This window comes from Chionomys nivalis, chromosome 17, assembly GCF_950005125.1.
Source record: "Chionomys nivalis chromosome 17, mChiNiv1.1, whole genome shotgun sequence".
Lineage (NCBI taxonomy): Eukaryota > Metazoa > Chordata > Mammalia > Rodentia > Cricetidae > Chionomys > Chionomys nivalis.
In genome coordinates, this window is record NC_080102.1 from 57,930,916 (window position 1) to 57,957,601 (window position 26,686).

Sequence of the window (26,686 nt, forward strand, 5' to 3'; positions counted from 1 at the left end):
AAACTATGACAAAAATGTATCTAGCGTTCCCGGGCTGGGAGTTGCCAACCTGCCGAACCCGTCGCGTGTTTGAAAACTCCTGGGCTGGAGCGGGCCACGCCTCCGACTCGGACCCGCCCCAACTAGGCCCCGCCCCCAGACCCAGCAAGGGCGGGCGGAGCCTTCGCGCCCGGTCCGCCCGCCACGCTGTGCCTCGGCTGCAGGAATCCAACCAATGAGGAAGTGAGGCTCCCGTCCTGCCGGCCAATCGTGGGAGGGCAGGAGCTTGACCAGCGAGTTGCTGGCTTTTGGGATATGGAGTCGCCGGCGCGGCGTGTCAGGTGGTGGCCGAGCCGGTAAGCCGAAGTGCTGGCGGGGTCAGGGGTTACGGCGTTCCGCTTTGTGCGGGCGGGCGGGCGAGGGCACGGCCGGCGGACAGTTCGTATCCCGAGGAGACGCGGGAGCCCCGGGGTCGGCACAGGCGCTACTGGTCACGGGCCTCGGCCTTTCCCCGCGACCTGTGACCCCAGCCCACCGCCCCTCTCCGGGCTGGCCCGACGGAAGGCGTCCCGGGTCGGGTGCGCAGACCCGGCGCGACGCGGAGGGGGAGATCCGTGACGCAGTTTCCTCCCGGAGCCCGGGGATCCGTCTGCCCGCGGCCTCCCGCAGCGCAGCACCCTGTCAGCCCAGCGGCCGCCGGTGCTGCGCTGTTGGCACGAAGGCCTCAGGCCTCGGGGTTGAGGGCTGCCAGGGTCCCTGCGCTTTCCAGGCCTCATTCGGGACACGTCGCGCGCGATGGATGCGCCCCTTCTCAGCGGTTTCCTAGGCCCGGTACTTTGAAAGCTAGCTTGTTTGATATTGCTCCTTTAGATTCTTTGTCCATGTCGGTTCTTTGGTCAGACTATTTGGAAGGGCATCCTCGGGACACAGGTTGAGTTTCCGCTGTGTAATATGGAGATCCTCCGTTGTTCTTTGCTTTTCAACGATGGGATTCAAGGCATCGAAAGCAAACATGAAGGGAGAGCTGGCCAGGGCCGGTGGGCTTCTAGGACCTTCCGTGTGGCCCGTGGGGAAACCACGGGAAGCTGCCCACCTTGTCCACTGTGGCATCTCCATCACTTCTTGGCTTAGGCTTTCTTCTGTCCCACCACTTTCCGTGGGGTGACGGCAGGATCTTACAGGTTGTCGGCATTACATTGGTTAATACATGTAAAGCAAAGTTAATACATGTAAAGCAAAGTGCTTAGGCCAGTCCCCTGCCACCAGGTGCTTTTATCACTGCCTGCTCGTGCCTGCTGTTGCCTGGCTTTGACCTTCTCAGGAGTCTCTGCTTGGAATCCCTTGGGCTGTTGCCAGAGGTTCCCCAGGCCAGTGCTTCCTAGCCATATTATTAGTCTGAAAGTGCAGTTAATTACTGGTGAAGACAGGCGCTGTGCTAACAGTTTCTTCTTAATCCTTGTCTTTTCTTTCTGAGACTGGAGTTTACTGTATATCTCTAACTGGTCTAGAACTTGATCAAGTCGGCCTCCAACTTGCAGTGATCCTTCTGCCTCTGTGCTGAGATCAGTCACAAGCATTTACCACTCAGACTTGGCTTCTGCTTAGTTTATGAAATGAACGTGAAAAATAATGTTTTAGGCTATTTTTGCAGTAGCTGTGTTAGTAAATGTAGCCTATGAGATTTCACTGGTGTCTTTTTATTAGATATGTAGTATCAGTCTTGCTTGAATTGAGTTTATTTTGGACACATACCTAAAAGGCTGTGGCTGCTGCACACATGGTTTCGCATGTTTCCGGAAGGCCTGTGGGACTCAGAAGGGGAATTTCTGAACACCCTGGCAGCACCTCTTGTTGAGGAACAGGGAAGCTGCATGTGACTCTGAGATTCTACTCTGAGGAAAGCGGTGGTTCCTCGGGTTACAGCAGAGCTGGCGGGAGGCTTTGGTTCAGCTGTGACTCAGAGAAAATTGTATCCACAAAGTAGGATCTTTTTTTCTGTTTGACTTTGCAGCCAAGAGCCTGGTTAGGTGCTGTTTTGTCTGATGCCTTCATTTTCTGCTATGCAAGTACATATTTGTATGAGCCTTAAAATCCCTCTTAATTCCCGTTAGTTGGGAGACCCCAGAAGTTCAGAGGAAGCTGCTGTTCCTTACTCAGCAACACTGCTAGGAACCAATTGCTAAATGAGAAACTCTGTTTAAGGAAAAGTACTGCTTACAAAGCATGCTCCATGGGCTGGAGAGATGGCTCAGAGGTTAAGAGCCCTGGCTGCTCTTCCAGAGGTCCCGAGTTCAATTCCCAGCACCCACATGGGGCTCACAAAACTTGCTCCATGTGCGGCAGTGGCAGGTGGCATATGCTCACTTGCTCATCTGTATTAAAACAGTTTAATACTTCTTTAGGTCGAAAAGTGCTCACATTCATACATAATGGGAGGAGAAGGCCACAAGTTAATTATTAAAACTTTATCAAGTTCCAAAGAGCAGAAGGAAGCATCCCAGGCTGAGGGATCTTTTACTATGTTTGACTTGACACGTAACTTTTCTTTTAAGAAAAGGAGGTAAATGTTGACGGTAGTACCTGTTAGGGTAAATGGGTTGGCTGTGGTCTAATGAAAAGCATTCTTCAGGTTTCTCTAGAAAAATTGTATAAGTAAGTCACAAAGAAGTCTTGGGCAAACAGTTTTTGGGTGACGAAAGGTAGATTTCTTTTGTTAAATTTCTTCTTTTCTTCACGAAGCAAGGGCCTTTGATGGTCACAGGATGAGGTGTCAAGCCAGGTGGCCAGATGCCCCCCTCCCTTCAGGAAACCCTGCTGTAAAGCTGAGGTTAGAAGGAAGTTTGCAGGAAGCTTATCCTGGACTAGCTGGAGGAACAAAGGACAAGGCAGAGCAGGGCACAGTAAACCGTTTGTGCTCCAGTGGGCAATCAGAATGGTGAGCCCTGCCAGCAGAGAAAAAAATTAGTTTTTATGAGTGTGTACCCGGCCTGCCCTCCTACCCATGAGTGTGCATCTGGCCTGCCCTCCTACCCATTAGTGTGTACCCGGCTTGCCCTCCTACTCATGAGTGTGCACCCGGCCTGCCCTCCTACCCATGAGTGTGCACCCGGCCTGCCCTCCTACCCATGAGTGTGTACCTGGCTTGCCCTCCTACCCATGAGTGTGTACCTGGCCTGCCCTCCTACCCATGAGTGTGTACCTGGCCTGCCCTCCTACCCATGAGTGTGTACCTGGCTTGCCCTCCTACCCATGAGTGTGCACCAGCCTGCCCTCCTACCCATGAGTGTGCACCCGGCCTGCCCTCCTACCCATGAGTGTGCACCCGGCCTGCCCTCCTACCCATGAGTGTGCACCCGGCCTGCCCTCCTACCCATGAGTGTGCACCCGGCCTGCCCTCCTACTATCCTTTTTTTTCTTAAAGGATTTATTTTATTTTTAATTATCTGTGTGGGGGGGGTGTATGAGTATGTTTGCGCATGCCCCCATGTTTACGTGCCCATGGCTGTGTGGAGGCACGTGCTCGTGTGTGCAGATGCCCACCAAGGCTAGAGGTGTCAGGTCTCCAGGAACTGGAGTTACAGACAGTTAAGCCAAAAGATGTAGGTGATGTAGGTGGAACTTGGGTCTTCTGGAAGAGCAGAGAGTGCTCTTAATCCCCCAAGCCATCTCTCCAGCCTCAGGCCATATTTCTAAAGTCATGGTTGATAAATAATACTTGACAGCTGGCCCACATTTTCCCCCTGTTCTTATCTTCTTTGACACCCAACCAGACAGTTTCCTTATCAGCTGTGGTCCTCTCCCCAGATCTTACTCTCCTCCCTCTCTTCTCCTTTCTCCTCTCCTTCCCTCCCTTCTCTGACTCTGTGTGTGTGTGTTCCAGACAGGATCTGACTGTCTAAGCCTAGTCTGGCTTGAAACTTCTCCCAGACTGACCTGGAACTCTTAGCCTCCTGCTTTTGTGTTCTGAAAGCTGGAGTTAGAAGCACGCGTCTGAGTGCAGGCACTCGGGAGGCAGAGGCGGGCGAATCTCTCCTGGTCTACAAGAGCTAGTTCCAGGACAGGCTCCAAAACCACAGAGAAACCCTGTCTCGAAAAACCAAAAAAAAAAAAAAAAAAAAAAAAAAAGAAGCACGCGTCTGTCATCATGCTCGGTTTTCCTTTTCTTGCTTTTCAAAGTTTGTCTATTTGAGACAGAGTTTATGTGGTCCTGTCTCTCCTGGCACTCCCTACGTAGGCCCCACTGGTCTGGAGCTCACAGAGCTGCCTCTGTCCCCCTCAAGTGCTGAGTGCTGGGATTGAAGGCTGTGTGAGGCTCCCCCAAACTTTCCCACCCCCCTTAGGTTTTTCTGTCAATTCAAAGAGAGAACTGAAGAGTCAAACTCAGGTAACAGGCAGCATGCTGGGTGTTTGTTGAGTTGGAATTATAGTTCTTGGGTAAGATAGGTAGGAGGAGAGGTGATTACCGTGGCATTCGAAGTTAGTAAAGTGACTGCCTCAGCTAGTGTCTCAGTGACCATTGTGTCACAGAGAGTCAGCTCTGGTTCAGTATAGTAGCTTTGTGTAATAGGAGCGCTGTTTGTACTCTATGAGCTAGGTGTGTGGTGTGGAATTAAAGGCATTATATAGAACCCCGGTAGGTAGGGTGGATTATAGTTTGTTTTTAAATATTTATTTATTATATATACAGTTTTCTGTCTGTGTATGTCTGCAGGCCAGAAGAGGGCACCAGATCCCATTATTGATGGTTGTGAGCCACCATGTGGTTGCTGGGAATTGAACTCAGGACCTTTGGAAGAGCAGGAAATGCTCTTAACCACTGAGCCATCTCTCCAGCCCCAGTGGATTATAGTTTTAAGGTCATTTTTTGTTTTTGTTTGTTTTTGTTTCTTTGTGTAGCTCTGGCTGTCCTGGAACTCCCTCTTTGTGTGCCACCACTGCAAGATTTGGAGTCTGGCTGGGCACTGGTGGCGCACGCCTTTAATCCCAGCACTCGGGAGGCAGAGGCTGGCGGATCTCTGGGAGTTCAAGGCCAGCCTGGTTTACAAGAGCTAGATTAGATCCAGGACAGGCTGTATAGCTACAGTGAAACCCTGTCTTGAAAAAAAAAAATTAGAGTCGTTCTGTTTTCTTGTGTTGGTTCTACCCTCTTTTCTGAGATAGATTCTTACTAAGCAGCTTCAAGTTGGCCTTGAATGTGTGACTCACCTGCCTCAGCCTCCAAACTCTGTGGTGGCAGGTCCGTATTCTCTTCTGAGTACTTGAGAGCCAGAGAGTGCTGCCAGGCTGTTGGATCTCCAAAGCCCTCAAAGGAGAACTAGAACTGACCCTGACCCTGCTGTTGCCCCCTGACCTCCACAGGTGCACATGTGCTCACTACCATCACGCACGCGCGCGCGCGCACACACACACACACACACACACACACGAAGGTCTTTACACTCCGAGTGCCATTTCTGGGTTTTTGAACATGTGACCACTGTGTCTGTGGAGCTGACTGGTGTCTGAGGAAAGGATCCAGGAGAGGTGTGGCTGTGCCCTTTACCCGAGGCACTCCTTATGGAATCTGGTGCTTCCTTACAGGTTGCTTGTATGTACATTCTAGTTCCTGTTCTTTGATTTTATTGAAATGGAAGGCAGGAAGGAAAAAGAATTTTGGGAACTGGGGAGATTTAGACTGTATAGAAACACCCCCCAGTATGGGGGCAGTGGGTGATAAAAACTTTCTTCTCTATACCTTAAAATTAATGAGATGACAATGAATGCCTTTACCTCCTATTAGGCAAATATAAGAAGCCATTGTTTTAAATGCAAGCCCTTTCTCAATATAAGAAAAAAAATTGCTTGTTACAGTTATACATGTATTTAGTATTTTATACTTTATTTTGTTTCTTTTTTAATGATTTATTTTAAGTGAATTGGTGTTTTTCCTACATGTATGTCTGAGGGTGTTGGGTCCCCTGGACTTGGAGTTACAGACAGTTGTAAGCTACTGTGTGGGTGCTGGGAATTGAACTCAGGTCCTCTGGAAGAGCAGTGAGTGCTGTGCTCTCTCTTCAGCCCTGTTATTTTGTTTCCTTAAGCTAGGATGTTACTATTTGGCCCCTGGCTGGGCTGGAACTTGCTAGGTTGACCAGGCTGACTTTAAACTTCCTCTCTCTGCCCCTGCTTCCTGAATGCTGAATTCTGGGATTACAGGCTTGTACTACCACACCTGATAGTGCATGATTTTCTTTTCTTTTCTTTTCTTTTCTTTTCTTTTCTTTTCTTTTCTTTTCTTTTCTTTTCTTTTCTTTTCTTTTCTTTTCTTTTCTTTTCTTTTCGTGGTAAGTCCTCTTTCAAGAGAGCCATTTCCTAACTCTAACTCTGGGGTAAGCGGCCATCCACAGGGTACCCCCGGCATCCACTGTTTAGCACTAGCCTAGAACATTCACTCCCTGTATTCTCCGGCAATTCTTCTGCTGCTTTAATAAGAAGATTGACCACGAGGGATGCACCCACCCACTGTGACAGTGGAACTGATTTATTGGGAGCCCACCAAGGCCAGCTGGTCTGGGACTGAATAAGCATGGGTTGATTCCGGACTCTCTGAGCATGGCGGACAATGAAGGCAGATGAGAAGCCAAGGACAATGGCACTAGGTTTCGATCCTAATACATGAACCGGCTTTGTGGGAGCTTAGCCTGTTTAGACGCTCACCTTCCTGGAAGTAGATAGAAGACCTTCGTCTTCCCGCAGGGCAGAGAATTTGGACTGCTCTTCAGTATCAAGAGGGAGGGGGGATGGTGTGGGGGGAGGAGAAGAGGAGTGGGGATAGGGGGAGGGAAGTGGGGGGAGGGGGCAATATTTGGGAGGAGGGGAGGGAAATGGGAAACGGGGAGCAGGTGGAAATTTTAATTAAAAAAGAATAAAAAAAAAAAGAGAAAAAAAAAAAAAAAGAAAGAGGACTTCTCTTCCTTGTATTTGAGGGGAAAATCACCGTTTCACAATTTGAGTCATTATATGGACACTAAGACAGAGGAGGAGTAAGTTAAGCTTTAGGCTGTCAGTGCCTGCCACTCTAGACTGCACAGAGCTGATTATACGCTTTCAACTTCTATAGATAGTTTCGCAAAATGTCCCCAGTGAGTGGCTGTCTGAAAGACTCTGACAATCTATAGAAGCTTTACATTTTGAGAAAAGTAAGTAGGGCCTGGCGATGTATGTTGCTGGAGCACCTGGGTTTGAGCCTCCCGACTACATATAACAATAATACAAGTACCTGGAGGAGCCTTTTTATTGCCAACAAAGATAGAAGTGAGCTCAGCACTTACTTCCTTTTGACCCGCTTTTTGCTTTGCTACTGCTTCTTTCTCTCTCTCTTCTGTACTTTCTGGCCTAGAGTTTGCTGGGTAGCTGAGGCTGGCTTTGAACTCATGATCTTCCTGCCTCCTCCACTTTCAAAGTACTAGGATTATAGCTGTGAATCACCAAACCGGCTCCCAACTGCCTTTTCTTTCTTTCCTTAAGCAACATTGTTTGTGTGTGTGTGTGTGTGAGAGAGAGAGAGAGAGAGAGAGAGAGAGAGAGAGAGAGAGAATGAGAACGAGAACGTGGAAACTTGTAGGAGTCAATTCTGTTTTCCTACTATCCACCATGTGGGTCCTGAGGATGGAATTCAGGTAGCCTTGGTGGCCAGCACCTTTAGCTGAGCCAGCTCACCAGCCCTCAGCCACCACCTTTTCTTCCTTTCTTCTTCCCTCCCTCCCTCGCTCTCGCTCTTACCTTTCTGTCTGTCTCTCTTCTCCTTCTCCCCTCCCCTCCCCTTCCCTCCCCTCTTCTTGCTATTCTTTTCTACAGGGTTTCTCTGTATAACAGCCCTGGCTGTCCTGGATCTCGCTTCATAGACCAGGTTGGCCTTGAATTCAGAGATTTGCCTGCCTCTGTCTCTGCCTCCTGAGTGCTGGGATTAAAGTGCACCACCACTGCCTGGCTGACAAATTTTATTTTATTTTATTTTATTTTATTTTTTCGAGACAGGGTTTCTCTGTAGCTTTGGAACCTGTCCTGGAACTAGCTCTTGTAGACCAGGCTGGCCTCTAACTCACAGAGATCCGCCTGCCTCTGCCTCCCGAGGGCTGGGATTAAAGGTGTGCGTTATCACGCTGAGCATACTGAATATTTTTAAACAGGATATCAGCCCTCATTACAGAAACAGTCTGATTTAGTCAGTCTGTGTGGCACTTCTCAGAACTGAACAGAGACTATGGAAGGACTGCTCGTGTCATGTGACCCAAAGCTTCCAGAAACACTGCATGAAGTTTGATGATTTCTTGTGGCTCAAGTTCATTTTCTTATGAGAGTCTAGTGGCTGACCTGATGTGTAATTTCTCATTTCCTGTGGGTAGGATAACTGGGTGTCTTGCCTTATTCACACAGAATGACAAAGTTAAAAGGCTACCCACCAACCCATGGCTGTAACTGGAGCCCAGCAGAATGGTCAGATGTGTGACAGGCCTCAGATGAGGCCACTATAAGTGGGTGGAAGAGGCTGGATTGATGAGTGGTAGTGGGGGTCTGTGGGCTGACCAGAGAGACGGGGCTAGTTGTCTGTTGCAGGAAAATGCTTGCCCATGGTAACTGTGAGGGAGAGATGGTGCTTCTTAAATTATCCAGGGATGGTGTGCTTATACCCAGAAGACAAATGACACCCAGAGCTCCCTTTTGGGTCTAGATGATGGAATTCAATAAGGCAGAACATGTTAATATATAAAGAATATTCAAAATATAAGGTGGAGGGCTGTTGAGATAGAGGAGAAAAAATGTTTCGGGGAGGGGGGTTCCCTCCCCCTCTCAGCAGGTGAGCACTTTGAGAGTTCCTGGGATCAGTATTAGCGATAACTTTCTCTCTCGCTGTATGTTTGCGATCAACCGAGACAACAAGTCCATAGTAAGGAGGTTCAGAATTGAGAAGTTCAGCCTTTTTAGAGCTGAAAGATGGCTCCATCCAGGGACCCACACAGTGGAAGAAGGGAGCTAACTCCTGTCAGTTATATGATACCCATGTCTCCCCGGCCCCCTGAAAAAAATAAATAAATGTAAAAAAAAAGTTCAGCCTTTGTAGTGAGGCCAAGTCGACAGTGTACTGTGGATAGACCACCGTGTCAGCTTGCTAATGCTTCCCCAGTCCCCAACTGCACCCTGATATGCCGTTGGTGCCCAGAGAAATACTGCTTCCCACAGATGGGGCCCAGTCCTGCTGGTACCTCAGCATTCTTGCAGATCCCAGGGCACGTTAGCCTGTGGGTGACTAGCTTCTCCCAATTTTCAGAGCGAGACTGGAACTTTCTTTAGTTTTCCCTCTGGGGAATAGTGGTCATGCACTTGAGAGGCACCTTCCACACCCATCCAGAAAACTGAATCATGAGTTTAAATTGTTAGATAGGCCAGATTTGTATTCCCTTTGTGGTTACATGGCTGATGTTGATTTCCCTATCCTGCCTCCATTTTCCAAATTTTGTTACTACAAACCTGGCTGTTTTCTGTTCTTTTAAAAGTTGTGAATTTTGGAGATTATTCCAGTGTTAGATATTTTGGTTAATATTGAGGCTATTTTGGGTTAATTTGGCCTAATATTGGCTTAATATTGAAGCAAAGACTTGTTGATTGGCAGCCCATTAGTGTGTATGAAGACAGATTTGTTGGGAGCTGGGTGTGGTGGTGCACACCTTTAATCCCAGCAGAGGCAGGTGGATTTTGTGAGTTCAAGGCCATCCTGGTCTACTAAGTGAGTTCCAGGATGGCCAGGGCTGCACAGAGAAACTCTGCCTCAAAAAACCAAAACGACAACAAGCAAACATATTTGTTGGCAGGTTCATCTGCTGTACATACACAGGGTCCCACATGAGCTTGGATCCCATGAGAACCAAGAGGCTAGCTCCCAACCTCTTCCTGGGCTCATCTTTTATTGTTTTTGTTACTGCCCCTTAATCCTGTTTTGAAACCTGTAGTTATTTTCAGGGTCAGCTGATTGAGGAGAAGATTGTTCCTTTCATACAAGGGTTCAGCTATACGGTGACAAAAAACGTTAGTTTTGTTCTTACTAATTCTTTACCTCTCTTTTCTCTTATAGAATCCTATTCTAAGAACACAGACACTCAGGTATCTACCATGGTGTTGGATCCTGAAGAAAAGATGCCAGACGGTAACTTATATCTTTGTGTCATAGTCTGCATGGGATTGGGCTTTCCTAGATAAGGCAGCTATGAATGAAATTAATTTATGACCATAGGATTCTTCCTAATATCTTATTTCTAATTGCCAGCTGAGTTGTGACCAGCTAGTTTGGTTTCTAGAACAGTAATGCTTGCAAGGACAGTGTCATTCCCAGGATTGGCAATGATATCTGCAGTGTTTCCTATGCGTGTGGAGCAGAGCACAGGGTCCTGTCTGCACCTGAGCTCCTCCTCTAGACTACCCACTCCATTCTGCTTAGTAAAGATGGTGGGGCCCAGCGCCCTAGAAAAACCAGAGCCCTGATATTTTAGTGGGTTGTAGGGTTTATGAGAAAGAGGAGAAAGCCTCATGATGCTGGCAGCTCCGTGGACTTTGGAAGCTCTTGGTGAACTAGCCACTTTCTGCTAGGCCTTCCCCCACTTGGATTTAAGATTAACTGTAAAGTGCAGACTTCAGGGAAACACTGCTTTCAGGCTTCTATGAGCCCTGCTGTCACAAGGGCCGCTAGCACCCGTGACCACCAGCCCTTCAGTCCTACGCAGAGAGGCCTTAGTCAGACTTCCCAGACTTCTGCTTTGCCGCATCCTCTTAGTGTCGGGTGGGTTTTCCAGTCCCCTCTTCTGTTGTGTGAGACTGATGGAGCTGTGGTACCCAAGAGTGGTCCTCAGAGAGAGTGCTGCTGGGTACCCAAGAGTGGTCCTCAGAGGGAGTGCTGCTGTGGTACCCAAGAGTGGTCCTCAGAGAGAGTGCTGCTGTGGTACCCAAGAGTGGTCCTTAGAGGGAGTGCTGCTGTGGTACCCAAGAGTGGTCCTTAGAGGGAGTGCTGCTGTGGTACCCAAGAGTGGTCCTCAGAGGGAGTCCTGCTGGATAATGGGATGGGAGGGTGTCCTAGTGCCTAACTTATTTTCTTTTAAAAATTAGGATTCTGAATTTCTCATGGGGCTAATTTGTCAATATTGAGTCGTAGGTATGAGTTGCTTTGTTGGTTTTAAGACAAAGTCTTGTTAAATTGAAGCCCAGACTGAGCTCAGACTTGTATCCCTTTTGATTTAGCTTTTCAAGCATGTCATTGTCCTTAGAGAACCATTATCAGGTGGGTGTAGAGGTGTAGTAAGAAGAGCGGTGGGCTGCGTTCCAGCCACCCCGGCTCCCGCATGGCTAGCTTATACCCGAAATAATTACACGGAAACTGTATTCTTTTGAACACTGCCTGGCCCGTTAGTTCCAGCCTTTTATTGGCTAGCTCTTACATATTGATCTAACCCATTTCTAATATTCTGTGTAGCACCACGAGCTGGCTTACCAGGAAAGATCTTAACCTGCGTCTGTCTGGAGTGGGAGAATCATGGCGACTCACTGACTTGGCTTCTTTCTCCCAGCATTCTCTCTGTCTACTCCGCCTACCTAATTTTCTGTCCTATTAAAGGGCCAAGTCAGTCTCTTTATTTAACCAGTGAAATTAACACAAAACAGAAGACTTTCCCCCATCGTAGAGGTGTAGAGGAAGTCCAGTGATTAGTGTTAAGACCGACCCAGGGAGGAGACAGCATGGATCTGAGAGGAGGTAGGGTAAGTAGGGACAGGAAGGACTCTAATCAAAATGCACGGTGTGAAATTCTCAAAGGACTATAAAATATCATGTTCAACTGATCCAAGGCTGAGAGCTTTTGGAGGCTTTTGAACTCTTCTTCGCTTCCAAGAGTTAGGGTTGCAGGCTGTACCACAGCTGGCTTGTACACATATTACCCTGTAAAGATATTTAATTTATTGGGCTGGGGATGTAACTTGTTTGTAGAGTGCTTGCCTAGCATGCATGTCTAAAACCAGGTATGTGGCTGTAATCCCAGCACTTGGGAGGTGGATGCAAAAGAATCAAGTTCATTCAGAGTCATCCTTGGCACAAACCAGTCTGGGCTCCAGACCAGTCTAAGACCAGTCCTTGTGTCTAGGCTGGTGTCGTGTATGTGTGGGTCTAAAGCTGTTCTCAGTGGTGGGGGAGCATATGCAGACAAGGGTTAGCATTACCGAGAGTGCTCATTAGTGGATGTGGTCATGTTAATGCAGATGGCGCTTCTGGAGACCACGGAGACTCTGCCAGCCTCAGCGCCATCAATCCTGCCTATAGTAACTCCTCCCTCCCTCAGTCCACTGGGGACTCTGAGGAGCCCTTCACCACCTACTTTGACGAGAAGATCCCCATTCCTGAAGAGGAGGTTAGTGATGGTTCCTTGCAGGGAACCCTGTGTCCTGGGGAAAGTCTTGGAGGGACAGGTCTGCCAGCCACCTCTAGCTCAACAACCTGAGGTCTTATTTTGGCAGCCAGTCTCTGACATCATCAGGATAAATGGCCTCTGTGGGAAAGGTGCTAGAGAGAACTTTGTAGCTTATGAAAGGATGGATATTGTGGCTTCCCTTTTCAGCTGTGCTTCTGCTCCTGTGTGGGTAGTGGGGGAGCCTAAGGGTGCCGTGCTATTTAATGCTCCTGTGTGGGTAGTGGGGGAGCCCAAGGAAACCATGTTCTTAATGTAGCACGAGCTGCTGATGGGGAGCTGGTAAAGGAAGGGTTGTCACTGAGAGAAGCAGCCACCTTGTTGGTAAAAAGTAGATGAGCTCGATGTGACACGTGGGTGCATGCACTGCGTGCCCTGAGCCCCTGAGCTCGATGTGACACATGGGTGCGTGCACTGCGTGCCCTGAGCCCCTGAGCTCGATGTGACACGTGGGTGTGTGCACTGCGTGCCCTGAGCACCTGAGCTCGATGTGACTCGTGGGTGTATGCACTGCGTGCCCTGAGCCCTGCAGCTGGTGATGCCCCTTGAAGGTGACAGAGTAGTGGAGACACTCAGGCTGCCTTTCCTCTCTCGTTTACAGTACTCCTGTTTTAGCTTTCGTAAGCTCTGGGCGTTCACGGGGCCTGGCTTTCTTATGAGCATTGCCTACCTGGATCCAGGAAACATCGAGTCTGATTTGCAGTCTGGGGCAGTGGCTGGGTTTAAGGTGAGCATCCAGTTTACAAGTTTTCATTATTGTTGCTATTGTTATTTTTGCTGACATTTTTGCAATGCTGAGGATGAATGAACTCTGGGGCCTTGCCATGCTGTCCCTGTCTTTGAGCCCTTGTTACACTCTTACGCCTTTTTCTTGATCATGTTGAGTAGCCTTCAGGTAGAGTTGACCCTTGAACAACATAGGCTTGAATTGTGCATGTCTACTTATGTGTAGGTTCTTTCTGTTTTACTTATTTTATTTACATGGCTGTCCTGGAACTCATTATGTGACCAGGCTGGCCTCTGTCTTCAAAATGCTAGAACTAAAGGTATATGCTGTCATGCCCAGCCCAGACATAACAATCTGTTTTATAATTTACTACCCCAGGCTATATGGAGATCTACTGCAGAAAGGTTAAAATGCACCCCATTCTCTGCATGCACACAGTTCACGGTGGAGCTGTTCTCAGTTGAGAGAAATAAAAGCAAATGTAAGATGTGTTGCTAACTCCTAACCATGTACAGTTAGCTGTCATGTGTGCTGTACTTCTGTGTTGGCACCTGGTGCTCTTGTGAGCTCATGTGATTGCTTATGATGTGGTCGTTTCTGTGTGAGCAGCTTCTCTCTCAGTAAGGGATGTAGTACAGTAAAAAGGGTTTCTTGGGTTGTTGTGTAGTTTTTACCATGGGTTTTATTCATGCCAGTGTCTTCTTGGCCTTTTGGCTAATCGTAAATAGCTGTGCTGTATTATTGGTATGGCTTCTGATAAACAGGCTGTTAGTCAAGTTTTAGGGGATGCAATGTTACATGAAAACTTCTCTTGCACGGCAGAGGAGTCTGGGGCTTGGTGTCTAACCTCCTGTCTTAGTTACTTTTCTAATACTCTAATGAAAGACTATGTCAAGACAGCTTAGAATGCTGGGTGGTGGTGGCACACGCCTTTAATCCCAGCACTCGGGAGGCAGAGGCAGGTGAATCTCTGAGTTCGAGGCCAGCCTGGTCTACAGAATGAGTTCCAGGACAGGCTCCAAAGCTACAGAACAAAACAACTTTAATAGGGCTTACAGTTTCAGAGTGTTTACAGTTCATGATGGTAGAACAGAGGTGTGGGGAGCAGGAACAGCTGAGAGTACATCTTGGTCCCCAAATAGGAAGCAGAAAGGACACTGGGAATGGCAGGAAGCTTTTGGAGCCTCAAAACTGCCCCATGACACACCTCCACCAAGACCACGCTTTCTGATTCCCCCAAACAGTTCCACCAACTGTATTCAGACTTAGGAGCCCATGGCTATTCTGGTTCAAACCCCAATGCCCCTCATTGTTCCAGCATGCACAGGTCTTCATTGGCACTGACACTTTGTGAAAAGTTCTTACTATGTGGTCTCTTGTTTTTTATTTGTTTTTGTTTTGAGTTTTGGAATTTTGAGACAGGGTTTCTCTGAATAACAATCCTAACTGTTCTGGAACTCACATTGTAGACCAGGCTGGCCTTGAATTCACAGAGATCTGCCTGCCTCTGCCTCCAAAATGCTTAAGCCACCACTGCCTGGCGTGGTCTCTTGTTTTATCCACATAATATCCTTAGGGAAAGCACAAGATGGGAAACTGAGGATCAGAAAGATGCTAGACCTAGTGGGTCATGTGTAGAAGCTGATGCAGAGTGTGGACCCATCCCCATGCTTTGACGAACTGTTTCCCGTTAGCATCCCCAAACAAGCAGTCAACAAGCCCTTTGGTGGTCTAATGATGTTGGCGGATGTTGTTCTTCTCAGTTGCTCTGGGTGCTTCTGTTGGCTACCATTGTGGGGCTGCTGCTCCAGCGCCTTGCAGCTAGACTTGGAGTGGTCACCGGCTTGCATCTTGCTGAAGTGTGTCACCGTCAGTATCCCAAGGTGAGTGGCTTGTCCGTTACCATGCAGGAATCTGTGTGTCTGGTATTGTGTACTGGCCCCACTCTGGATTGAGCCAGAGGAGGAGTTGGGGTCAGTGTCCCTGAAACTAGAAGTACCAAGGGAATCCTGATGCCTCTTCTGCCGTCAGCCTGTGTCCTCCTTCAGAATCTAACATGGGGCTCCCTTTTTTGTTGTTCTTTTGAGACAGGCTCATGTAGCCCAGGCTAACATTGATCTCTATATTTAGCCAAGGATGGCCTTGTGTTTCAACCTCTCCTAGAGGTCCTAGAATTACAGGCACACACAGGTTTCCTTAGGGAAATGCTGCATGAGTAAGCCTTAATCAGGTTCCCCTTATTTTGTTTGATGTCACCATCACTTTGAAAAAGATGTTTTTTACAAATATATGTGGTAGGTCCTGTGGATGGGCTGATTATTTTCAGTTTACTCTAAGTATCCTACCTTTCGTACTTGCCACCTTAAGTGGGAATGACTTCTGTCAGAAGACTTTGCAGGGGAGCTGAGGACAAAACTCGGGCCTTCCCAAATACTCCACAGGCACCCTAGAGATCGAACCACTTCTGTCATGGCTGAAAATCTTTTTAAGTTAGATATGAAACAGGCCTCCCTTGGAAGTGCCCTAAATTTTTAGTCTCATTTCTGACTATGAGCATAGAGGTGGGTCAGCGGTCTCTGTCTCTCTGTACCCCATCCCCCAGCCTAGGATGTTCTTGAACTCTTTTTTTTTTTTTAATATTTCCTTATTATGTATACAATATTCTGTCTGCATGTATGCCGGCAGGCCAGAAGAGGGCACCAGACCTCACTACAGATGGTTGTGAGCCACCATGTGGTTGCTGGGAATTGAACTCAGGACCCCTGGAAGAACAGGCAATACTCTTAACCCCTGAGCCATCTCTCCAGCCCTGTTCTTGAACTCTTGATCATCCTGCTGGAATCCCTGATTACAGATGTTATAGGCCTGTGCTACCATGTGTGATAAATATAAGTTATTTTTACCAACTTTTCAGAAAATGTTGTTTTATAATTCCCTTTAGTGTCTTTTTCTTTGCGTATACTATAGTTATTTATGAGAGGAGACTTTCTGGATAGTAAGTATCTGGAGGCTTTTTTTCTGGTGTCAGTAAGCCAACATTAACTAAATGTGTTTTTCCACTCATCTGTTGGTCTAGATTTAGTCTCCTGGTATGCTGTATTCCATCTATTCTCAACTAGTTTACCACGAACACTTTAAAAAAGAGATTTATTTTTTTAAAATTCTGTGTACATATTTGAATATGTGCATTTGAGTGTGGGTGTCTGTAGAGGTTAGAGGCTTCAGGATCCCCTGGAGCTGGACTTGAGGGAGTTGTGAGCTGCCTGACGTGAGTGGCACGAGCTGAGATCCAGTCTGCATCTTCTGCAAGAACAGTATGCACGTTTGTTGCTGAGCCATCTCTCTAGTCCCTTACCCTGAATACTAATACGCATATCTTTTTCCGTGCCTGCATATTATTATCTGACTCTCCTGGAACTCACTCTGTAGACCAGGTTGGTCTTGAACTCACAGAGGTCCTCCTGCCTCTGCCTGCCAAGTGCTGGGATTAAAGGCATGCGCCACTACCTCCTGATTGATTGAGGCTTTCTTAATTGCTCATTTCTTGTTCTCTCTTGACTTTCATATTGGCCGTGTTTGTATGTCTATTTTTCCTTCAAACTTCTTAGATCACTTTTGGGCAAGAGAGTAAGTGGAAAGTAATGAATAGAAGTTTGATTCTTCTCCTGAGAAAAATTAAGGAGAAAAAAGTGAGCTGGGTTGCCACCCTTACCTTGGCTCACAGTCTCCTGCTCCGTGTGGGGTTGAGTTCTGGTATGTCTGTGTAAGGCTGTGTGTGGTTCTGTGCCCAAATCTGAATTCTAAATGAAGGAGGAAGTTCTTATACCGAATGACGAGAGCCGCTGTTTGCTTTGCAGGTCCCACGGGTCATCCTGTGGCTGATGGTGGAGTTGGCGATCATTGGTTCTGATATGCAGGAAGTCATTGGCTCAGCCATCGCCATCAATCTCCTGTCGGCAGGAAGGTGGGGGCTTCCCTCTAGATCATTGTCAGTATTGAGCTGGATTCCAAAGACAGGGTGAAAATCAACATTCAGCTCATTCTGGAGCATTCCGGAGCCGCCTTCATCTTTCCCAGCAGACATAGTCCCTGTCTCTCCCATTCCCTTGATGTGCACACTTGTATTTAAATCGATTGTATGGGGTTTTGTACAATTATTCCTTCGTGGGGGGGCTACTTATCTGACTGCATAGTGACCCACGCTTGGTGTGTTCTGCACATCTGACACAGTAAGCTCCCAGGGAGGCTGTCAGTGGATGGCCTTTAGTTGATGCTGCTTCTCAACCGCCCGTGGCTTGGCTTCCTGCCACTGTTGCTTTTCCCCAGGCCCTAGCCTTCCCCATGTTCTGTGTTGGACAAGCTGCAAAGAAAGTGTCTTCCGTGGGTCTTCAATCTCTATTTCTCTTCTCTAACCTAGGGTTCCCCTGTGGGGTGGAGTTCTCATCACCATCGCAGACACTTTTGTCTTTCTCTTTTTGGACAAATATGGTAAGGAGGGTGGAACTGGTGGGTGAATCAGAGCCACCGGCTCCAGGCACATGGCTCCAGGGAAGTCTGTCTTCTGTGTGCTCACTGTGCGTTTCCCCCTAGGGTTGCGGAAGCTGGAAGCTTTTTTTGGCTTTCTCATCACTATCATGGCCCTCACATTTGGATATGAGGCAAGTGTCACAGGCTGTTGATTAACTATGTAAAACAAAGTTTCATTTTGTTTGTTTGTAGTCTTTTATTATAAAAAGCAATAATAATGCCAGAATAGTTTAACTGTATTGGATCAACAAAAAGCCAGTGTACTTCTGGGCTGCTTTTGAAAAATATAGTCTATGGCAAGGGTTCACGTGCAGGAAAGCCTGTAGAGATTTTCTGTGGATCAAAAATGACTAGACCTTTCAGGACCAACATTTTTGGTCCCAAATTAACTACCCTGACAGCAGAACAGTTTTAGGGTGGGACAGACAGAGGCATATGTTGACTGTTAACTCAAAGCAGTTCTGTTTGTGCTCATCATGACTGAAATTAATTAACCCAGCTTGACTATTTCCTGTAATAGACCAGCGGATGGTAGTGGTGAACACGCGTGGTGGTGCATGCCTGTAATACAAGCAACTAAACAGAGGCAGACTAGTCTCTGAGTTTGAGGCCAACTTGATATACCTAGAGAGTTCCAGAGCAGCCAGGACTGTAGAGTGAGACAAAAAACTATTGATGAGTAATAGGTGATTGGTTATTTTCCTGGCTTGTTGCTTGCCTGTCGCTAGGGATCAGTGCCATTATGTTTACCTTTTTATGTTCAGTTATAAACTGATTTCTTCTTACAGGCCTGCCTAAACATTAAAAGATATCTGGTCTATGAGTAGATTTTTCAGGTTGTCTCAAGGCTTGCAAGAGAAATCCTAAGCCAGGAGGAAGTTTGGGTAGGCGGTGTTAAGGAATGACCCACTCCCAGCACATGGGTGGCAAGCAGGGGAGGTTCTTAGACGAGCAGGTGAACAGCAGTGTATGGAGTGTGGGTTTAAGAACGGAACTGTTCTTGGATCTGTATCAGCAGTTACAGCGACACAAATACCAGTGAGACCTTTAGTCGGTTTGGTTCCTCAGAACACTGTGTTCTCTACATATCTGCATTGTACATTTTAATTGTAATGTAAGATATTCGGAATATATAGTCCTTAGTCCTGGCCCCTGGCAGCAAGCCCCAGTATTAGTTATCTCTGGTAGTTGTAACTAAAGTACTTGAGAAAGGTAACAGGAGGGGAAGGGTCTACTTAACGGGGGCTTCAGAAGGCTTGGGCTGCCTGCAGTTCCTTGGGCAGAACACCCTGGCAGCAGGAGATGTGCTGTTGGAGGTTCTGTCTCACTGCAGACAGAAGCACGAAGGTTCAGGACATGGCTAGGTCCAGGAGGATTGCCCCCATTCTTCTACTTCTTCCAGGGAGGTTCCACCTGCCAAAGTTTCTACCACATCCCCAAATTGTTTGAGCACAATGGGGCTTGAGTCGGTCATGAGCCTGCGGCAGTTTCTGTTCTGACCACAGCAGCCCTTTGTCGCCGTTCATTGCTGATGCTGTGCTTATATTCAGGGCCTAAGCGTGTACGTGTTCATGATTCCATATTCCTATTCCAGGCAGTTATTACAGAGGGCAAAGGAGTGAAGGATGCCAGTGTCCCTAGTGCTGTTCTTCCCGTTCCATGTTGCAGTAAAAGCTAATAGGTGTTGTGTTGCTGTGTAGTATATTACAGTGAAGCCCAGCCAGAGCCAAGTGCTCAGGGGCATGTTCGTGCCGTCCTGTTCAGGCTGCAGCACTCCTCAGATTGAGCAGGCTGTGGGCATCGTGGGAGCTGTCATCATGCCACACAACATGTACCTGCATTCCGCCTTAGTCAAGGTGAGCAGTGCCCTTCCGTATCCTTAGTTTCTGTCTGCTAGAGCGGTGTAGGAGCTGTGCTCCGCGGGAGCGGGCTATTTCTAAGGCTGGCGGGGCTGTGTTTACCACCAAATTGACCAGGAAAAGTGATCCTCAAATTCCAGGCTAGTGTTCTTCATAAAAGATCTGGGAGTCTTGAGGTCCAGAGGTAAGGAGGGCTTTCCCAGTAAGTCAGGCGTTGCTTGGCTGAGATAGGTCGGGCACTTGACAACTAGTCCACTAGACAGAACTGAGATCGCTCAGCCTGGGTGCTGGCTGCCCCATTTGGGGGTTGTGCAATGTTGTCAAAGATATGGAGTTCTTTGTAGCTTAGTGAGCTAAGATCTGTTTCATCTAGCCAGTTGTTTGCCCTCTTAATCTTTCAGCTGACTCCAAAGTTCTGAGTTGCTACAAAGAAACTTTCTGCAACTAATGGAAAAATGACTGCTGCCTTTATCTCTCTAGTCTAGACAGGTAAACAGGGCCAATAAGCGGGAAGTCCGGGAAGCCAACAAGTACTTTTTCATTGAGTCCTGCATCGCGCTCTTTGTTTCCTTCATCATCAATGTCTTTGTCGTCTCGGTCTTTGCTGAAGCATTTTTTGGGAAAACCAACATGCAGGTGGTGAGTAAGCCAGAGTTGTGGGTGGTGAATGCCAGGTGAACTGCATGCCTGAATGGGGGCAGGAAACTTATCTGAGGTCTAGGTGTCCCTCCTATTCCTCTAGTCTACACACCAGCCAGTCTATGGTGTGGGGCTAGGAAGCCTCTTCCCACCCGTTCCGGGGTGAGCTGGAAGAGCTGACCTTGGACTCACAGCTGCCCCCTGCTGTCCTGGAGGTATAGCATCTTAGCTGTTTCGCCATTGTTATTTCTGTTTCCTTTTTATTAACTGCTGCCTGTGTGTCTGCTAGTCTTGATGGTTGTGCTGAGGAAAGGTCAGGAGGAGTCAGCAGAAAGGAAGCATGCTCTGACAGGGCGGGCCTTGGCTGACAGGGCAGAGCTCAGCTCGTTTTGAATTCTGTTCATTTTGTGTGGTTGTTTTCTTTGAGGTTTTGTTTATTGTGGAGTGTTTTAAGATGCCAGGGTTGACTCAGCAAGTGTTCCACCACGGAGCTGCTTGCCTGCATTGCTATCTGGTTTTGCTCATCATTTATGTCTACAGGAGTGACTCTGGTTCTTTGACCGAGGTCCTCTGGGTGCTGATGTCCTCACATTTGAAGTCTTCTGATTTGTTTCCCTTTTTTTTTTTTTTTTTTTTTGTTTTGGTTTGGGTTTTGGCTTTTGAAAAAAGGGCTTTATTGTGTAGTCCTGGGTCGAGGCTTGGAACTCTGTAGACCAGGCGCCTGCCTCTGCCTCCCAAGTACTGGGATTAAAGGCGTGCGTCACCATGCTCTTCATTAAATATAGTTTTTGGATAAGTTCTACTTGTGTAGCTCAGTCTGGCCTAAAGTTTGGGATTCTTGTAGCTCAGCTCTCTGAAGGCTGCCCTCTAAGAGGGAAGCCCTTTGAAAGAGTTTCTCTTTCCTTACTTGCATTTATAGTGCTCCAGCATTTGCATATCGCCCTACAAACTCTGTCTCAGTAAACACTTTGGTGCTGGAGGGAATATAAGGCCTGGGGGGGAGAGCTGCAGATAGAGGCACCAGGCTGTCGACCCCCTGGAGTGCCTCTGCTTATCTCACGCAGAGGAGTTTGGTGGGGCAAATAGGGAGTTCTTATCTGGCTCTCATTTCTAAAACCGCTTTGGGCTTTAGGTTGACGTCTGTAGGAATAGCAGCAGCCCCCACACTGGTCTCTTTCCTAATGACAACTCAACTCTGGCTGTGGACATCTACAAAGGGGTAAGCACACTGGTTTGCAGCCTCTGCCTTGGGGTAAGTGTTTGCATATCCTCTTTGAGAGTTTATTTCAGATCTGAGTATAATTCATCTGAGTATCTTTTATTTCTGAGACTCTAGGACAGGTGCACATTTGGGGTTTTGCGGGGTGGGTTAGCAACTCCTAAACTCAGGAGGACACCTTAAAGTTTGCAGGTAGTGACTGCAGTGACAGGTGAATTAGTGAAGTGCTCATTCCTGGGTCCTTTTGCCCCTCATGTTGGTTCCATTATGACCCCCAAGAACATAGTATGTATTCTACATTCCCCACACGGTTCACTGTCTGCACTGCTCCCGCCATTTTTCACGAGAGTACATTAAAGAGCAGGCTTTGGGAAGTGCAGGGTTCTGTCTCTTTAGTATTTAAGGTTAGAGTTGAAGGAGCACTCGGAGGAGGGATAAAGGGATGCCCAGCAGTCGGGTGGAGCCTCTGGGTCACACCAGCACCGAGTCTCACTGCTAGCAGTACCCAGTGCAGCACTTGATGTGCTGGCGTTTCACGAGGAGAGGGAGGTACTGCAGAGGGCTGCTCTTCTGGGTGTCTTCTAAGCACTCACACGCTCCTATCTCTCTCCCTGTCCCAGGGTGTTGTGCTTGGATGTTATTTTGGGCCTGCGGCACTCTACATCTGGGCAGTGGGGATCCTGGCTGCAGGACAGAGCTCCACCATGACAGGAACCTATTCCGGCCAATTTGTTATGGAGGTGTGTGCTGGGGTTGAATACAAGGGGGTGGCACAGTGCTTGAGTGTCTAACTCCATGGCTTACAGGTTTCCCTGATTTCCCCAAGCATTTCTCTCTCCTGTCACATGTGGTCACCAGCCCCCATGCTTTCTTCCAGGGATTTCTGAACCTAAGATGGTCACGTTTTGCCCGAGTGATTCTGACACGCTCTATTGCCATCATCCCCACTCTCCTTGTTGCTGTCTTCCAAGATGTAGAGCATCTAACAGGGATGAATGACTTCCTGAATGTTCTGCAGAGCTTACAGGTGAGCAGGCAGCTGGGGAAGCTCATGCTGGAGACTGGGTACTAGGGATGAGTGAGAGGAAGGAAAGGCAATGAAGTTCATTAAATGGAAATAATGAGCTCTGCTTAATATATAAAACACAAGTTTGAGACACCAAGATCGCTCAGTGGATAAAGTGCTAGCTGTGCAGTTGTACAGTGTAAAGTCCTAAATTTGATCCCCTGAAGACACGGTAAAAGGAAAGAACTGTCTCCAAAAGTTGTCCTCTAATCTCCATATTCACCCACAACATGGGCATGTCTGTCTGTCAGTCCGTCTATCCTTCTCTCCCCACTCAGTCTCTGTCTTTCTCACACAAATAAATAAGTAACTTAGTAATACATAAAAATCCATAGCACTGTAGCTCGTTAAGGCAGCAAGGGTAAATCATTAAATGATTTCTAAGGGCACCACTACCTCCTGTGGAGGTTACAAGACAAGTCACAGCCAATATGTTATTTATTTAAGATTATGTGTTTTTATTTACATGTAACATGTTTTACCTTTGTGTGTATATGAGCAGTGTATGTGTGCCTGGAACCTGCAGAGTTTGGAAGAGGGCATCAGATCCCCTAGCACTGGAGTTGCAGACAGTTGTGAGCTGCCATGCAGCTGCTGGGAATTGAACCCTGGTCCTCTGCAAGAGCAGCAAACAAAGTGTTCTTAACCATGGAGCCATCTCTCCAGCCCCCAATGAGTTGTCTTTTATGTTTAAACAAAGGCACTTAGGATCATGATTAGTGCTGGGTTAAAAATAATGTTTGGCAAAGGCAAGGTGATAGGAACAGCTATTACCATGGAACAGATGAGATAGGGTTTATGACTCCTGTCTGTGAGCAGTGCTGGTGTCTGTGTGGTACAGTAACCACGATTGATGTGGAGGGAGAGAGCACAGCAGAGCCAGGCCAATGCCAGTAAGCAGCATTCCTCCCAAGTGTCTGCTCAGGTCCTGCCCTGACTCTTGGTGATAGACTGTGACCTGGAAGTATAAGCCAGACAACTCCCCAACACCCTCCCCACATTGCTTCTCATCAATGTTTAATCACAGCGTTAGAGATGAAACTAATGCATCCACGTAATTCCATCTGCTTTTTCCAGCTTCCCTTCGCTCTCATACCCATCCTCACCTTTACCAGCTTGCGGCCAGTGATGAATGAGTTCTCCAATGGCATGTGAGTACACTTGTCACCCTCCCCAGGAGGATACAGGAGGTGACTTTTTACCTAGCAGGCCAGTTAGAAATGTCTTCTCTAGGAGAGCTGTGTGTTTCTAGCTGCTTCCTCTCAGGACATGAAGACACTGGCAAGGGTGAGCTACAGTAAGGAGGAGAGCTGCTTCAGACCTTCCTGTCCTAGCTCTTCACCCTCTGCTGATGAGGTTTCAATTCTGTGCACTCCGGTAATACGTTCAGTGCACACCTTTTTTTTTTTTTTTTTTTTTTTTTTTGATTTTTGAGACAGGGTTTCTCCGTAGCTTTTTGGTTCCTGTCCTGGAACTAGCTCTTCTAGACCATGCTGGCCTCGAACTCACAGAGATCCGCCTGCCTCAGCCTCCTGAGTGCTGGGATTAAAGGTGTGTGCCACCACCGCCCGGCTCAGTGCACACCTTGAAGAGATATGTGGGGTGTGTTCTAGTTTCATTTCTGCTGCTTTGACAGATACCATGCCAACAAGCAGCAAAGGGGTGGAAATGTTTATTTGGCTTACAATTCTAAATTACTGTCCATTGTTCTGGAAGAAGTCAAGGCAGAACTCAGATAGTCTTATCATTGGCACTGTCAGGAACAAGGGGTAAACACATCCTTGCCTGCATGTTTGCCCTAAGCTTGCTTCTTTCTTATACTGTTGAGGATGCACTGGCTGGGTAATGGTGCCACCCTGAGTGGGCTGGTTGTTCTGCATCATCCCTACAGACACGCCCACAAGCCAGCCTGGTATAGATAATTTCCCTTTGAGACTACCTTCCCACGTGGTTCTTGGCTGTGTCAAGTTGGCAGCTAAAACCAGTCAGTGCAGGTGCTCATGTGACCTGTTAGGGTCCCAGGGTCTTTAATTGTCACCACTCTAGAGGCGGTGGGACCTGGGAGAGTGGAGCTGATAAATGAGGCGGACTAAAGTCTCATGCAATAGCCAGCTTTATTCAGAGCCTTGGACAGTTTATACTTTGAGGGCTAAGACAGTCATGCGTGTGAAGTTCTCTGAGTTCAAGCTGTGTACATGGGACTGGCAGCATGCGGCAAGAACTTGTTTTCCTATAGAGGTCTGTACAGAAGAGCTTAAACATTTAATTGAATAACAACAGCAAGCAATAATGAGTAACCTGAAGGCAACTCACCCCTGTCCACTGCACCTGGGTGGCAGGCGGGACGACACAGAACACATTCCAAGAACAGTGCCATGTTTTTGAAGAAACTGAGGTCACAAGACTCTAATCTTGATGCCATTCCTGGACCATGTTCTTATATCGAATGAAATGGCTCTGCGTTTCCAGAACCTGCTGATTTCTGGGGTCTTAAATGCTAGATTTTTGTGCCTTAGAGATGATAGGTCAGTGGGTAAATAGACTTGCCCCACAAGCCTGACAACCTGAGTCTGATCCCTGGGACTCATATGAAGGATGAAGGAGAAAAACAAATAAATCTACAGATGTGGTCTTCTGACCTTCACATGCATGTTATAGCATGTGTACCCACACATGAACTCGTCATTCATGTGCATACGTTAATAATAGATAGTTAAATGCTAGGTTCAATTTACTCCAGCCCTTCCCCCGTCTGCTCTATCACTCATTTTGATGCTCTTGCGTTTTTCTTAACCTGTGTCCCATTTACCACATGAGACATAGGTTTTCTTTCTGTCTGTGGCTTGGTTGGATTATTGCACACTTATGCGCCCCTTCTTTCACAGAGGCTGGAGGATCGCTGGTGGAATTTTGGTCCTTATTGTCTGCTCCATCAACATGTACTTTGTAGTGGTTTATGTCCAGGACCTAGGGCACTTGGCACTGTATGTGGTGGCTGCAGTGATCAGCGTGGCTTACCTGAGCTTTGTGTTCTACCTGGTGAGTCCATTGGAAGGGAGCGGGGCACTGGTATCGGGTGCATAGGTGGGACTAGCTGCCTTTTAGAGACCAATGATCCTCAAAGCAGTCTACAGAGGCAATTCGTGTGGCATTGTCAGATCAGCTGTTTCTGAAATTCTATTTCTTTTCTGCTGTTCTTTGTATTGGAGACTAAACACAAGGCTGTGCCGTGACAAGCAGCATCCTAATGCTGCTCTCTGCTCTCAACAAGATGTTTATATTTTGAATCATCCAATTTATTTAAGTTTTTTTTTTTGAGGAGGGAGTGTTTCTTGAGACAGGGTTTCTCTGTGTAACAGCCCTGGCTCCCCTGGACCTCACTTTGTAGACCAGGCTGACCTCAAACTAATAATAATTTTCAATTATTTCATCCCGTATAAAACTTTAAATTATAGAGATCTGCCTACCTCTGCCTCCCAAGTGCTGGGATTAAAGGTGTGTGCCACTATGCCTGGCTTATTTTAGTCTTAATACCTAGTATTTTTCTATTTCCGTTGATTTTATAAGTATCCAATATTTAATTCCTAAAAAGAATGTATGTATGGTATGTTTGAGAAACAAAATGTCTCAGTGGTTGCACAGCAAGCATAAGGACCTAAGTTCAAATCCTCAGGATCCATGGGCATGGGGTTGTGTGAGCCTGTATCCCCAGCACTGGAGGAAGGGAGGCAGCAATAGGAGAGTCATTGAGGCCTGCCAGACTAGCTACAGATTCACCAAGAGACCTTGTCACATAGGAATAAGTGGCAGAACAGGAAACATGGTGACTTCCAATGGCCTCTGCAAGTGCACACATACAGAGGGCAAATGTAGATGTATTCTCTGGTCCCTAGTCTTTCTCACTGCTTTTTTGTTTGTTTGATTGTTTTTTTTGTTTGGTTTTGTTTTGTTTTCGAGACAGGTTTCTCTGTAGCTTTGGAGCCTGTCCTGGAACTCACTCTGTAGACCAGGCTGGACTCGAACTCACAGAGACCCGCCTGCCTCTGCCTCCCAAGTGGTGGGATTAAAGGTGTGCACCACCACTGCCTAGCTTCTCACTACTTTTACTAGTGAAAAATCCATAGCAATAAGAACAGATTGGATTATCTGTTTAATACAGAGTTCATACTGAGGTTGGGGATAAGAAGC

General features: G+C 47.4%; 1 protein-coding gene across 3 annotated transcripts in view; it reads left to right on the forward strand.

Annotated features, from left to right (window-relative positions):
• Positions 1-203: 203 nt before the first annotated feature.
• Positions 204-26,686, forward strand: part of Slc11a2 (solute carrier family 11 member 2) — a 35,067-nt gene continuing 8,584 nt past the window's right edge. Inside the window, exons 1-15 of one of the 3 annotated variants that reach the window (XM_057791809.1) lie at positions 204-335; positions 10,088-10,159; positions 12,256-12,404; positions 13,063-13,188; positions 14,952-15,071; positions 17,046-17,152; positions 17,606-17,676; positions 17,779-17,846; positions 19,416-19,571; positions 20,055-20,213; positions 21,346-21,432; positions 22,053-22,172; positions 22,310-22,459; positions 23,576-23,649; positions 25,384-25,537. In XM_057791809.1, the coding sequence (XP_057647792.1) occupies positions 10,126-10,159; positions 12,256-12,404; positions 13,063-13,188; positions 14,952-15,071; positions 17,046-17,152; positions 17,606-17,676; positions 17,779-17,846; positions 19,416-19,571; positions 20,055-20,213; positions 21,346-21,432; positions 22,053-22,172; positions 22,310-22,459; positions 23,576-23,649; positions 25,384-25,537 (1,575 nt within the window). In that variant the 5' untranslated portion in view covers positions 204-335; positions 10,088-10,125. Of the gene's footprint in view, positions 336-521; positions 811-10,087; positions 10,160-12,255; positions 12,405-13,062; positions 13,189-14,951; positions 15,072-17,045; positions 17,153-17,605; positions 17,677-17,778; positions 17,847-19,415; positions 19,572-20,054; positions 20,214-21,345; positions 21,433-22,052; positions 22,173-22,309; positions 22,460-23,575; positions 23,650-25,383; positions 25,538-26,686 lie in introns of those variants that run through there. The other 2 variants (XM_057791810.1, XM_057791811.1) reach the window with 2 other exon arrangements.